Source organism: Ammodytes marinus (assembly GCF_949987685.1).
Source record: "Ammodytes marinus genome assembly, chromosome: 3".
NCBI lineage: Eukaryota > Metazoa > Chordata > Actinopteri > Uranoscopiformes > Ammodytidae > Ammodytes > Ammodytes marinus.
Window position 1 is genome coordinate 22,901,161 of NC_137232.1, and position 15,356 is coordinate 22,916,516.

The 15,356-nt window shown below is 43.1% G+C and overlaps 1 protein-coding gene across 5 annotated transcripts in view; it reads right to left on the bottom strand.

Moving 5' to 3' along the window:
• dscaml1 (Down syndrome cell adhesion molecule like 1) overlaps nucleotides 1-15,356 on the bottom strand; it is a gene marked incomplete at both ends in the record, with an annotated part of 89,120 nt that overhangs the window by 33,637 nt on the left and 40,127 nt on the right. For all 5 annotated transcript variants that reach the window (XM_080052990.1, XM_080052988.1, XM_080052986.1 and 2 more), the window contains one exon: nucleotides 681-827. In XM_080052990.1, coding sequence (XP_079909116.1) covers nucleotides 681-827 — 147 coding nt within the window. The remainder of the gene's footprint in view (nucleotides 1-680; nucleotides 828-15,356) is intronic.

Genomic DNA, 15,356 nt, shown 5'->3' on the forward strand with positions numbered 1-15,356 from the left:
AAGAGACAGAGGTGAAATGGGGCAGAGAGGGGAGTGACATGCAGAGAACGACCGCGGGTGGGAATCGAACCCGGGTCTGCTGCTGGGCCCGGCCTGGGTGGGGACGCCCTACCAACTGAGCTAAGGGCGTCCCACTTGATGTAATTTTAGAATCAAATACATACGTCACGGACACTTCCTGGTTTCCTTCCAATATGTTTTTTTAATTTTATTTAAATTTATTTAAATTTATTTTTTATTTATTTTTTTTAAATGTCAAAACATGAAATATAATATAAGTCCCAACAAGCGCACAGCCTTTTGACCTGCTCCCCTTGACTACCAGTGTTTGAGCTAAGCTAACCTGGATTAGCGACCTTTTCGCATTTATATATAAAAAATGCACTCAAAGTTACAGGAACGGTTTCTGTCATCTTTTCTTGAGCTGGAGAGTGCAAAAGGCCAACAATTTAAAATGTTGAACTATTCCTTTAAGAGTCACAGGTAGGTGGATTTTGTTCCCTTTGGACGGAGACAAGCTAGTTTCCCCTGATTCCTGTCTTTTTCACAAAAATATTTCTAGCGGCTCCCGCTTAATATTTGTCAAAAATAGTTGAATAAACACAAAACTCATACCAGTAATCATATATATACTTTGATTGCCATTTAGCAACAACTATGAACAGTAACGTGTTCCCTACCCATAACAGAGAGCCTGGCTCCATTGCTCTGGCGAGTCTCTCCACTGTACTTGTGCTTTGTGATGCAGCGGTAGGTGGACAGAGCATCTTCCTTCTGCACCTCTGAGATATACAGAGCACCAAATGAGGTCAGGAAGAAACGGTTACCTGTTAAGGAAAGCAGAGAGGGAGTGGGTAGAACAGGGGGAAAAAAAAGTGAATCTAAATTGTTGGCATATCATTTGCATTTAATACATTGTGCCGTTGCGGATGCATTTGCGTTGGGCGGGATTATTGTCCTGATCAGAATCATAATTTTGAGCAATTTCTGCGGTTAAATAATTTCACAACTACGTATTATTTGCCTGCTGAAAGTCATGGCTTTTTTTTCAATTGTTTTAAAGTGACATTATGTAAGTCTTGAAAGAAGAGATGGAACAATCATCCTCTTACCAAATACAAAGTCCAAGATCATGAAAAAAAGCACTCTTGCTAAACTCAATACATTCAGTTTACCACCAGAGTAATAAAAAATAAAAATAACAGAGTGTGCTTTTTTTGTTTATTGCAATTGCCACTGTCCAAAGCGGCAGATGTTTATCAAAAGCCCCCCATATATCTAAATAAATGTGTTCAATTTTAAAATACAGTACATCAGTCCATAAACAATGAATCTTACAAGCTTTTTAATGCCTTGTCCACACTCTGTAAAGTAGCTAACATGGAGGTCAATAAAATCTACTCAAATACACAATTCTGCAGAAACAGAATAATAATAATAAAAAATATTTGTATTCTACATATTGTGCCACATTTAATAACCAGTCTTGATCCACAACTTCTATTGTATTAATTGTATTCATTATTTTCATGTGAGGGACAGGTCATATTAAGATGTGCTGCTTTTCAAGTACACTAGATGCTAACCCGACCACGGTCAAGACCCCCTTGGCAAACCATCAGCATGTTTCCCAGAGAAATCACAGAAAAAAGAAAAATCTAGGCCTAGAAAATACATGTCTTCAAAATGCCCAACCACAGCACTTAGGTGAACACAAGGGAGCTTTTAACATGCTCTGTCCCATCCATCTACAGAGATATGCACAATGGGGAAAGACAGATGAGAAGAAAGAGAAAAGAGAGAGGAGAGTTATTGTAGGTGTTAATAATTGATGCGTCTTCGTATGTTATGGTAACAGCAGATTAGAGTCATTTTCATTTCACATCAGTGAATGGTTGGTCTGATTTATCTTCATGTCAATAGAGACAGTAGGTGCACATGTGTGTATGTGAGAGACGGGAAGAAGAGTAGGGAGGGATGGAAGGAAAAGAGACGAGGGAAGTGTATTTCAGTGTTTGAATTTTTCCGCTTCTCTGAATCTTTTTGTATTCCATTCCCCCAAAGGGATATTTTAGATGTCAGAGTTTGTAGTAGATTTCAGATTGTTTGGTTATTGCTATTGTAGTGTGTGTGTTTGTTAACATGCTGGTTGCTGTTTGCTGTACATAATGTTTCAATGTCTTTTACAATGTTGACAAGAGAGCACTTGAATATAACGCAGGAGCTTTGAATAGCCAATTCCGGAAAATATGTACCACGCACACAAACACTCAAATAACACACATACCTCCATGTTATAGATCAGCAACTAGTTAGCATAGCAAATGTATTCATATCTAGACACTTGTGGTGCAACCTGGTGTGTTTAATTGTTGTTTAAAAGAGGTCTTTGGTATTATAAATTCAGTACTTAAACCACAGTTTTAATTGGTTTTCATTTTGCTCTTAAATTAAATTTTGAGTGAATATCCATGTTTTATTGTCAGATTTTCTCAGTTGTTGTGCAAAGTATGATTCTTTTTTAAGAGTGGGAATCTATGCATATTTCTGCATGTATGCATGTAAAAATGTCAATACATGATTTTCTCTGTGTGAGTATCAATGAACATGTGTAGATACAAATGCGTACGTAAGTATCAATAACCAAGCTGGTGTGTGTGTGCGTTTGCATGCAAGTGTGTGTGGCCTGCCACAACGTGAGCAGCGACAATCGATGCATTTTATGGCTGCACAACTCCATCCAAAGTAGATTAATTGAAACAGAGAGGAATGGCCTGGCTCCCTGCCACACACACACGCACACGCACGTGCGCACACACAAAACTAAGCTGAAAGCTTACCCTCTTGTATCAAAGCTGGCAAGTTTTGACCAACTAAAGAAAATATACATTATTCTTCATTGTTCATTAATTTTTCATTTAATTCATTTTTATTTACAAACACATGTCAGCACATGCTACTGCCTGAATATGTGATAGTTCACACACGTTTTCATGTGAGTCAGATTGTTGTGCAGAGTGCTATGTGACGTAAACTGTAATTTCCAAGCCTGCCCATTGTTCCAACCTGGGCATTAAGCCTTACAGGATAATATGCACTTGGTGAGTAGAACCCTGTATAACACACTGCCACACCATGTCACAACATGCCTGAAGAGAGGAAGACAGAACAGGAGGGGGTGGAGGGCTGGAGTAAAGAAATTCCGAGATGGTTAAGAATGGCGAGAAAAGAAAGTGTTGCCAGGGACATTGTTGAGGAGCTTGACAATGCTGGTTGCAAAGGAAAGTTATTCTTATCATTAATCCCTATTTTAACCAAGTGAGGTCAAACTAAAACAAAGGTTGTTTCAGCACTATTGCTGAGTGAGTGCATAGTGAGAGTGGCATATGAAGTTAAATATCCACTGATGAAATCGTTCTATTCTCGTCCGTCCCTTGACTGCTTCGTGTTCAGCCGGCCACTCTTCACTTCCTCTCTCTCTCTCTCTCTCTCTCTTTTTCTCTCTCTCTGCTGCTGTTCTTCCTAGCTGATATCTAATCTCTAGTCACTGCCTGCCTGCGCTCAGGCTGTCTGTGAAGATGTGACACACCTAAAAGAGTGGAGAGGGTGCAGGCAGCCATGGAGGGAGGCAGCGGAGGAGAGGAAGGGGGCTGACCCTACAGGGAGGAGCACGGCAGATGGAGATTGATGGAGGGAGAGATAGGGAGATAAAGAGAAACATGCCGTTGGGAGTGACAGAGGAGTGAGTGAGAGTGAGAGGGATGGGGGGCCTGCAGGCCTGAGAGCCACACATGGGTAAAAACAATTCCTCTATGTCCTTCTCTATTTCTCCTTCTCTCCCTTTCTCCCCCTTGCAAGCCCATCCTTGTGGGAGGGGAGATCAATTTTCGTCTAGTCTGCCTACGCCTCCAGGACTTTGTTGTTGTTGTTGTTGAGTGTGTGTGTGTATTTACAGTATGTATGTGCTTTTGTGTCTGCTATTTTCATTTTGCTGTGAGAGCCAGGAAGAGATTTGTTGTGGTCTTTCCCACATGCAAGAAATGCGCTAGATCCCCCCTCACTTCCTCCTTGTTTCCCAACCCTTTCCTTATCTGCGTGAGATCTATTCTCCATTCCCGGCCTCTCTTCCTTCAGTCGCCCCTCTGCCCTCTACATCTTTTAATCTCTGCCTTTTTTCCTTCTAGTCTGTGCTCCTCTCCTTCCTCTTTCAGGGGGGTCTGTAAGTAATGGAATCAGTTCAGCTGATCAGCCCGAGGCAAGAAGTCAACCAAAGTAAGTGCATAGGGAATCTGCTGTGTGTGTGTGTGTGTGTGTGTGTGTGTGTGTGTGTGTGTGTGTGTATGTATGTGTGTGTTCCTGCGTGCGTGCGTGCGTGCGCATGTATGCCAGAAATTCCACAGGCATATACATGCAAATAACGAGAAGGGGAGACAGGAAGGGATAGAGAGACACACAGAAAAAAGGGATTAGGGAGAGCTGAAGCATCGCTTGTCTGCCCTGAAAGTTCCCCCCCAGAGAGAGGACACCCCTCTGAGATAGCTGTGGAAGAGGAGGGGGAGATGGAGGAAGGCTAAAGATGGAGGCAGGGAGGAGAAGGGATGCAGTAAATATGTGCTGATAAATATGAGAGATCATAAAGAGGTAAACAATAGGGGGAAAAGTATAATGTTAATGTAATGCTGTAGCCTAGTCCACCAGGGAGCATGAGAGGGGAAAGAAGATCAGATCAGACAGGAAAGAAAGATTTTTCTTAAAGTGACTAAGAAAAGACAAACACATTTTGAGATTGGCTTGCCCATAGAGAAAAGAAGGAGACAGAATTAGGTAAAACAGCAAGTGGAAGCGAGAAAACCAAAGTGCTTTTGGAGGAAATGGCGTAAGTAAAGGGGGTTTGTTCTTCGTGCTGCCATGCAAATGAAGGCGGCGCTGCAGCAATGCTAACTAACAGCAATTCACACTGTTGGACTCATCACTTATTAATGCTCTACGGCTCCCCCTCCCTCTCTCCTATCTCTTTCTCTCTACCTCTCTTTACCCATTCCTCTCTCCGCAGCTCTCGCCAGGATCTCTTTTTTCGTTCGCTCTCTCGCTCGCTGTTGCTAGGGCCCGTGCACTCACGTGACAACAGCTGGGTAGGGGGCGCTGCGGTGGCACACAGCGACATGTGCAACTATGCGTTTCATGTGTTTTGCGTGTGTGTGTGTGTGTGTGTGTGTGCGCGTGCTTGCTACACAGGACCCTTCATTAGAGGTAAAAAACGAAAGAAAAAAAATGTATTCAGCCATTTAAATGATGGTGATAGAGATCAGAGCAGAGGAGAGAAAACTGCTGAATGGGATGTGCAATTGATTCACAGGCCCGGGCTACAGGCCGCAGAGGAGCTCAACACATCTCTCTATGCATCGTGTCTTTTTGTTTTTCACTATTTGCTTTTTAACAAAACACACACTGAAAAGCTGTCACATTTTTGTTTGTCAAGGTTTAGATTTAAGATTGTAAGGCTAAATGGACCACAGTCAGGCTCAGTACAAAACAGGCCTACAAATGGAAAAATGCATGCACACACGGATATGCAAAGCACACACACAGTTCTCTCACAATATGTCTCACTATCTACAGTCTTCCTCCCACTGTCTCACAATCCACACTTGCAGAGTGCACTCAACAAATTGTGAGTATACGTGCAAGTTTTTTTCCGCCAAGCATCCTCACTACAGGGTGCCACAGCGTTGCAGACAGTGGAGTACACCTACGCACTCCTTATTTATTCCCCTCCTCCTGATTCAACATTATATTTCTGCTTGTATTCTCTTTTAAGTTATTCTTCTTTTCTTCTAATGCCTCTCCATTGATCTCCCTATCATTAAATTGCTTATCTTATTAACTGTCTGTCTCTCTTTCACACACACACACACACACACACACACACACACACACACACACACACACACACACACACACACACACACACACACACACACACACACACACACACACACAGTCCAACTTTCAGTGGCATTGAAGGATGTGTACCTAATTGTGAGTATGTGTACCCGTTATCAATCCGGGTAATAGAAAACTCGGTATCACTCAAAGTTTAAGGGTGTCTAAGGATGTTTAAATGGTAGATTAGGGTTGAGGATACCATTATTGTACATCTATTCATTTTAACAAGATGCATGTACCTTAGCTTTACTAATCAATTTTACAGGCATTACCCACCTATGAAAAAACACTTGTGTGTACAGGCTGCTAGGGGGCTAGAAAACATGCTATTATCTAAATATATAGAAGTGTATACACGCATTATACTAAAAACATTGCATGAGAAGTGGTACACTGAGGAGGAAATGTTCAACATCTACAGCAGATCAGAACCATGGATAGCTCTGTTTCCAAACGTCCAGGAATACAGGCTGACATAGCACCATGGACAGCTCCAGTGCTGATTGGTAGAACATGTTTGTAAATGCTCATCATACTGATCTTGGTGATACAGTGGTTAAGACAATTAGACAATGTTTGTGTGTGTGTGTGTGTGTGTGTGTGTGTGTGTGTGTGTGTGTGTGTGTGTGTGTGTGTGTGTGTGTGTGTGTGTGTGTGTGTGTGTGTGTGTGTGTGTGTGTGTGTTGCAGTCTTCTACAGCTACTGTAGCAAAGTAATAAAATAGTAATGTGGCATATGGCACAGTGCTACCGCCCAACCTACCAGCAGCCAGTACCAGAGACATTCAGTAACAGAATTAAAAAACGGTAAAATAGTTGGATGTATATGATGGCTTCATACAACATGATGGATAAACTATATAACTAAAAGGGCATAGTCAATGAAATAGCTTAAACATATAGGCACCAAACACTTCAAACGCTGGAGAACCCTGGCAAGCGACCAAACGTACAAGAGGATCAGTGATGTGCACAAAGCTACTGTGGGAAAGCACAGAACACAAACTGTGACACGCAGTGACATGCAGTTTAGAACTATTACAATTGTTGTATTCTATTCCAAAATAATGGCTTGTATAATCCTGAGGACATAAGGACTGTCAGGAGGAAATCAGCGGCTCATGCGTAAATTCATTGCGATAGGCGCCATCCTACACAAAAGGTAATTGCTTGTAAGCATGCAAAAATCATATAATCCTTTTTTTTCTATTAAATAGTGAACAGGAAAGGAGTCCTGCTGATTCCCCCCTTTTCCACACCCTCCCCTGGCAATTTATTTGGATAATTACCAGAGGCCCATTATGTCTGGTTTCAAGGAGGCACTGCAAAGGCCTGCTAAAAGCTGTTTCATTTGAGCTGTTCATACTGTATGTAATACCTCCTTGCGTTATACATATGCACTCACACACACGCGCGCACGCACACTATATAAAGCATTTCTTGTACAACTGTGAGTCCATTCAGGACCAACATGTAATTAACACCCTCAATCCCACCATCACTCACATCCAGAGGCACGAGTGTGTACATGTGTGTTCCTAAGGCATGCGGAAAGTACACACATCATGCATGTGCACCAGTGCACGCATGCATGTCTGCGTGGGTATGGGGCTGAAAGGTGGGCAGGGGTGAAGGATAATAACAATTGGATTCTAATAAAATGCTCTCATCCTCCTAAATCCCTCTCCTGCCCTCTCCCCCCTACCTGCCGTATTAACACCCCCATTACAAGGGCAGATGAATGAAAATGAACAGAGCCGTGGTGTGATTCCCCGAGTGTCAAATCAATACAGCTCCCCTCCTCCTCTGTTCCTCTCCCGCTTTCCAACCCGCCCTCTCTCCTCTCATCCTTTTCTCTGCTGCTATAATTTTCCTATTCTCCTCTCCTCTGTTGGGTCTGCAGAATTGACATGTGTTTGACAAAGGGAAATCTACTCCTCGCGACAATTGACTCTCCATATCTGAGCACCCCCACCCCCACCCCCGTCCCCTCTCTCTCTCTCTCTCTCTCTCTCTCTCTCTCTCTCTCTCTCTCTCTCTCTCTCTCTCTCTCTCTCTCTCTCTCCCTCTATAGTATGAAATGAATGACGCCCGCTCCTATCTCCTCTCTATTCACATTCAAAGTAGTCTATAATGGTTAAGTGCTACTGAGACCAAGCCAGATATAGAAAGAGACAACAAGGACAGCACATCAGTGCCACTTTCTTTGACTTAACCAGAGACAAAAGCTTGTTTAAGGACTGGGTAAAAGGTGATGTCAAAACAACAGAAGAAGTTGAATAAAGAAGATTTGGGTAGATTTCACAGAATCTCTCTCTATGCGTGCGGGACACTGGCGAATAATTGAAGAAAAGCACAGGATACACACTCTGTCTATTCTTTTTTTTTGTTGGCATTTTATACTTTATTAGACAGTTTGGAGAGACAGAGATGAAATTGGGCAGAGAGGGGAATGACAGAGAATGATCATCGGCCGGACTCGAACCCGTGGTCTGCTGCTTCTGAGGACTGAGCCTCATTGGTGGGGGGCTCTTTCCACTACACCACAGTTCTTCTCCTTCTCCAAGTGTTTCACCCTTTTTTCCAGCCACAACCCTTGACCTTCTCATCCTCCTCTCCTCCCTTGTTCCGTCTGTTTACCAGGTTCAGTGTGATGCAGTGATCTGAGGATAGGTATGCAGAGGACTGATGCACTCATTAAAAAGGCACGCTTCACCGTCAAAATGCCAGCAGCCGCCCTCCCCAACAGCACCACCACCAACACCACGTCTCCTGTTATTTTTCTTTGTCTTCCCTCGATCTCGAAATCTATCCGTTTCCTTGGTTTCTCTCTTTTTATATCTGTTGTAAGAAGGTGACACCCCTTACACCCACACACCCCTCACCCTCTCGGAGCAACTCATGCTTGAGACTAGAGAGAGCGAGAGAGGGGAGAGGAGAGAAAGAAGAAAAACAAATAAAGGAAATGGAAAAATGCACTCATCCAAACCAAAAGAAATAGAAAAAGAAGAAGTGACCTGATAATCTGTCTGTTTGTATCATCAGCCCACTCCCTGTGTCTTCATCTCTGTCTCCTCTGTGATGTTTAAAGGCCTCTAACACACTAATTGGAATGGCCATGAATATTCAAGCAGCAAGATGGAGGCAGGGGTGGTTGTCTGGATGAAGTAGAAATGGTTATGGTAACGTATAACAGAAATGAAAAGGTCTTAAAACAAGAGCAAAAAAAAGTGACACAAAACACCTTGATGTCCTCAGACTGTTTGCATTTTATTATTTTTCCTCATAATAAATGTTTTTCTGTATGTCAGAGTGCATGCGCAAATGACTACAACTACATTTATCTACACTTCCATTTGGTCACTGTGAATGAAACACACGTGTGTGTATAAATGCAAACTCCAAACATGCGGTGCATTGTGTCGCCTCTGTCTTTAATTATTTAGTCTCATAGATAATAGATAGAGACATGCTCACCAGTCATGAGAAGACTAAGGGGACATATCTAATGCATTACAAACACACTCAGCATAATAATGCGCGCACACACACACACACACACACACACACACACATACACACACACACACAAAATCTACTAAAGCGTGACCTTATTTTTGCCATGGAAATCACAAAAACAACAGTGTGTCTAGTTTCACACACGAGTCGGTTTTGAGTGATTGTCATCCATTATGAAGAGGAAGACACGGCAAATGGGGAAAAGACTGACACTGGTTGTTGAACTTGATTCCATCATCTACACGCGGCCAGCTTATGATACTATGTAAACACCAGGTATCTGTACACAGAGACTTTTGCGCACCGGCGTTTGTGTGCACAAGGAAGAGAGAGAGAGAGAGAGAGAGAGAGAGAGAGAGCGAGAGACATGGAGGAGAGCTCCGGCAAACGTGTGATAAACTCTCACACAAATCAATAAAGCCTTGCCCTTTGTAAAGCTATGTTGTCCTCAGTGGGAGTACTACAGTGCCACAGCATGTATAAGCAGCGCAACGGTGACACATACCGAATCTGAGGGAGCAGGAGGGGGGGGGGGGGGGGGGTCACCAGGGAGCAAGGCCTGTGTGCGGCTGAGTGCACCTCGCATGGCAGGCGGATGTAAGGAGCGAGGGAAGAACGAAAGGAGGGGTGAAAAAGGCCTGCCATTCTCCTACGCATCCCTTTCCCCGGCTCCCCTCTCGTTCGCCTGCGCCACCGTGATGATTATGCGCCCTCGCCACTGTTGCTGGGCATCTTGGCGACAAAGACCCAAATGAGGATGAAGAAGAGGAGGAGGAGGAGTTTAAAGTATGAGAACACAAATGAGGGATGATGGGTAAACAAAAGCGCTGCAGAGACAGATGTTAGAGATTGGAGTGGAGTAGTGGTGACATGCTAAAAGCGGGTCCCCCCCCCCAGACGTTGTGGGGAGGCCTGAGGGGCCAGGAGTGCCTGAGTTACGTGTGTGGAGGAGGAGGAGGAGGAAGGACAGGGGGGAGGGGGGGGCACCACAGCAGAGCAGCAGCAGCTCTCCCTGCCTCCCTGCCCGGCTGTCTCACTGTCTCTTCTGCCTCACTGCCCCCCTACACTCTGTCCCACTTTAGCCCAATGTCACTGCCAGACCAAAGGGGGGGAGGGGACATAACAGAAGAGAGCAGAGAGAGAGAGAAAGAGAGAAAGGAGGAAAAGCAAAGAGGAACTAAGAGGAAGAGAAGGGGGAAAGACAAACAAAAAGAGGACTGGAGGAAAAAGGACGGAAGAAAGATCCCAGAGAGGACGAGGGTGATGATGATGATGATGAGGAGGAGGAGGACACTGATGGAGAATGGGGAGTCCAACTAGGTGCCATTTCATGCTTTCATCCATCAATCCAGATATATTTCTCTCTCCTTTTTTCCCTCTCTTTCTCTCTTTCACGATCTCTTGTCTAGGAACGGTTTTGTGTTCTCGTCACACAACAACATAACACAATCAACCTATGTAGAGTTACACAAGCAGTCAAGCACAAAGTTTCCACTGAAAATAAACGTATATGTGCAGCCGCCACACACTTGCACACACCTGCGCACACACACAAACACACACAGGGGCTAGTCAGGCGTGCTTTGTGGTCCTGTCAGCTGATGCATCGTGCTTAACAGGAGAGCAGAACAACAATCCAAATGGTTCAATAAACACCATGGTTATTTCACCTTGCTGAGCTTTGACATTGTTATATGTATCCTAAATGTATTTGTCCTACATTTCAGTTACCATTACAGATAGCTGTATCCCACTCAGGAAACCTCACTTGAGGTCATTTATCAGACTTTGCACAGCTCCCTTAGCGTCATAAAAAAGAGTACACAAAACTGTTCTCCTACATGCCATAGTTCTCCCAAATAACTGTAAATTGACTTTGGTGTGCACAAGTCCCAGAGCCCCTCTAAGATACTAAGGAAGGTTGGTTACTGTCAATGTAAGATGAGACATTCATGAATAACAGAGTTGTGTATTATTGATTGGGCAATGTGAGTCAAGTGAAATCTACAATAGCACTGCTGTTGGTCTTCCTCAATTTACCACTTTTGCACAAGTAGGAGGGAAACAGCGTGAGACAGTGCATATTCTGAAGCACTTGGTCACACTTTAGAACAAAAAATGCAATTTAAGGTGGCGACGAGCACTATGTGCACTCACTCATTTTTGTAATGAGCGACAGCAGTTAAACCTGTCTTTGCCTTTTTGCAAACAATTCCCTTCAATTTCGAATTACTGAAATGTCCACTGATGAAAACATATGAGTAAAGTTGTTGAGCACATATGAGATGAGAATAATGTTGGTTGAGCACAAACACATTGTTGAACCTGTATGAAGTTCTAGATGTTTTACTCAACAAAATAACGTTGCTGTATTTAGGTCAATCAAAGAATCCTGATGAACTTTTACTTATGCTGCAAATGAACAGACTAAAAGAACATGCAGGGCACATTCAATTATTTGATCTCCGCCTCAACTACAATCTGTCACTAATAAAATTACACTTATGAAGGCCTTTCTAGGCAAGAGCTCTAACCTGTATACAAATCAAATGCTTTTCATCCATCTCCGAATCAGTGTTTAGTCTTATTACCCTATAAATACATTTAATATAAATAAATATAAAACAGTACATTTTGCCCACTTGTGGTGTGTTCCCTATGAGAGAGCACAGGACCACAACACAGCGGCAGAATGCATAACTTGATGCCAAAATGTGTAAATGATGCTACAACTTGTAAATTGTGGGAAGAAGAGATGTTTCATTTCCCCAATTTATTTTACTGCATCCATCCTCCTTTCATCCACATGTTTTGAAGGACCTCACACCATCCTGTTCTGTGCTCTAATTTCAGGTGTTTATGGTCTCTGTTGTGATGTCTGGGGACCACCAATAAAGTCCAAAAGCATCATTGCATGAACTTTTCTTGGCACACATACATATGGATACAGCCACATAGAAAAAGAGCACGATGGCGTGAAAGAGCCTTGACAGTCTCCTGGCCCCTGCCCATCCCTTCACCTCTTACTCACGTCTAGGTTTTTTCCAACAAAAAATCCCTCCTCCTCTTTCCCAATCTGTCCTCTGTCCAATCCCTGTTCAGTCTTCAACATTCAATAGTGGGAGGTCTCATCAAGGGCTGGCACTGAGATATGGCAGTTCAGGCTAGATGTGGCATTCGCCCAAGGTCATTCGACATGTCTGCTTGTGCCACCATCTCTGCTGCATGAGAGAAATTCAAACATATTATATTTAGATACACGAAAATCTCAGGCACAGGCCATTTTTATATTTAAATGTATAATGCAGTATGCAGTATGCAGAGGCCATCTTATGAGGCTGCCGAGCTTTCTGCCTGCAGTACAAGGAGAGGCAAAGCTTGCTGCTGCTGCTGCTTGGTTTTAATGGGCCAGCAACTGAAGCTGAACCTCAAATCATCATAATGAGAGAGAATGAGATCCACATACGCAAGGGGGAGGGAAGAAAAGGCAGATAAGGAAATCAGAGAGAGAGAGAAGGGGCAGCCAAAGGTTTGAGAGAAAGGAAGAGATACGGAGAGTGGAAAGAGTGGTGAGGAATGAGACAGATTCCTCTGCATCTCTGATTTGCTTGGGTGATATTCATCAGAGCGACAGAGTGCAGAGAAGGAACAGAGGTAGGCAGCAGCAAAGGAGTAGGGAAAAGAGAGGAAGATAGCAGAAGTTTTTGGATTCTTTAAGCCATTTTTATTTATTAAGATACCCTGCCTGTCCTTGTACTGTAGCTGTTTCCTGTGCTCTCCACTGGCAGTTATTTGTTTATGTTGGGTTACAGGGACATGCAGTGTTATTTACAAGCATAAAGCAAACTTTAGCGTTCAGAGCATATATGTTTGGTTTTCCATGTGTTGTGGTTTGACTTTAGTGAAGAAAAGGGAGGGGATTATCACAATACACCCTATCAATTCTACTAGAAATCAATTTCATTTGAAATCAATTTGGTTTTAATTGACCTAAAGTAACGAGACAGGGAATCTTATATAGGCTACTTAATGTCAACCAATCCCATAAAAAGACAGAAATCAAATCTTACTTTACCTTTTCCTCACTTACATAGCTTATTCCTATGTGCTATATCTCCATGTCCAAACTATTTAAAACACATAAATAAATGAAACCATTGAACTTGGTGACATGTTCCTTTATTATGAAGAATACAACGACTGTAGTTTATTTCCGTCAATCCCACATTTTCCATTGGGCTGCCATAAATACTACTCACTAATTCATCAAATGAATTAATATTCATTTGCAGTTTAAATTGTCCCCAATAAATATATATATATATATAAATATGTGTGACCCTTTGGAGATTTGCATATTAGGAATGAATGGGCTTGTGGTTGAGTGGTCCGAAATATTTTAAGGGATAGACAAACATTTGCATTTTGCATTTCATGGGATCTTTTAACATTAGGAAAAATACTTAATAATGCCAGTCTTATCATTTAATGTAAAAAGACACAATTCCTTTTGAAAAATACCATTTCACCAACCACTGTTGAGGTGGAGTGGTCATTTTGCATAACAAGTGCACATGAGTAATATGGAAGGTGAAGGTGATTATAATAGCCATGGCCTTAGCAAGCTTCAAGCTGTGAGGAAAAATAACAAAAGCTGAAAAGTATTAAGAGACCCGGTGCAGTGCAGTATGGGAGAAGACACTGGAAGAGAATGAGGGAGAGCAAGAGAAGGAGAAGAGAGGGAATGTGACAGAGTGGTGACAGAGGGAGAGAGTGGAGCGCTGTGTGTGTCAGGACTGTGTGTGTCTCTGTGCTTGTGTCCCCAGGCGCAGGCAAACATTAGCTGCATTAAGTGAGCTGACAGGTCCCTCCCCATTACCACTACTGGTGGCCCAGGGAGAAAGAGAAAGAGAGAGAGAAAGGGGGAGCGATGGAAGACACTGTGGTTCTTACCAACTGTCTGTACAATGCCAAACACATTATGTGTATCCCCTTCTCTGCACACACATGCACATATGTACATACTGTACATTGCCATGACATTTTTGCATAGAAACAGTGCCTACACAAAATAATCTTGATCCATCTTTGCAAGTCCGCCACACACATTCATAAACAAACCCAGACAATCCAAAGTTACAAAAATGACTTCCAAAGAAAGACACAGTACAACACAAACATAAGTATTTACTCTAAACTCCTGATTCCACACTGTATGAATTCCCTGGATGTGCTGAAAAACACACTGCATACATCATACACACCGACAGCCATGCAACGTCTCTCATAAGAATATGTTGCTGAGTGGATATACAGCACACACATGTCTCTAGTGTGTGTGTGTGTGTGTATGTATATGTGGTGTATCATTCCTTCTGTGCTTAAATATTGATTGTTGTCTTGTCTGGGGTTCAGGGTTAAAGACCATCTGCTGCCTCCACCCTTCAATTATTCAGTCACACAACCACCAACCCCCTTTACCCCAACACACACACACAAATTAGTCCCTGGGGGCGTATTTCCTTTTTCGGTATGTCGTAATAGCCTAATACAATGCATGCTGCTACTATGCAAAATGGCTGGGTTATCGGTTGCTGTCATCCTGATGGGGTCTCCTCCTCCATATTGCTTCATGACACAAACACGCAGATACAGCACAAATACACACACCGTCCATCGCAAAGAGTTCAGCTGCAGGCAGTGGAGTGGCAGGAGGTGGACCCCTGCTCTGGGAAAGAGCAGCACACCGGGGGTTAACATCACACTGTGTTAAGGACAACTCCTCTGACCTGAACAAGAGCACTGCGGACTATGATGAGATGAAGAAGGAGGGCAGGAAAAGTTAATGAAGGGGGTCGGGGGAGTAGGAGGGGGTAGCGCAAAACAAATCAA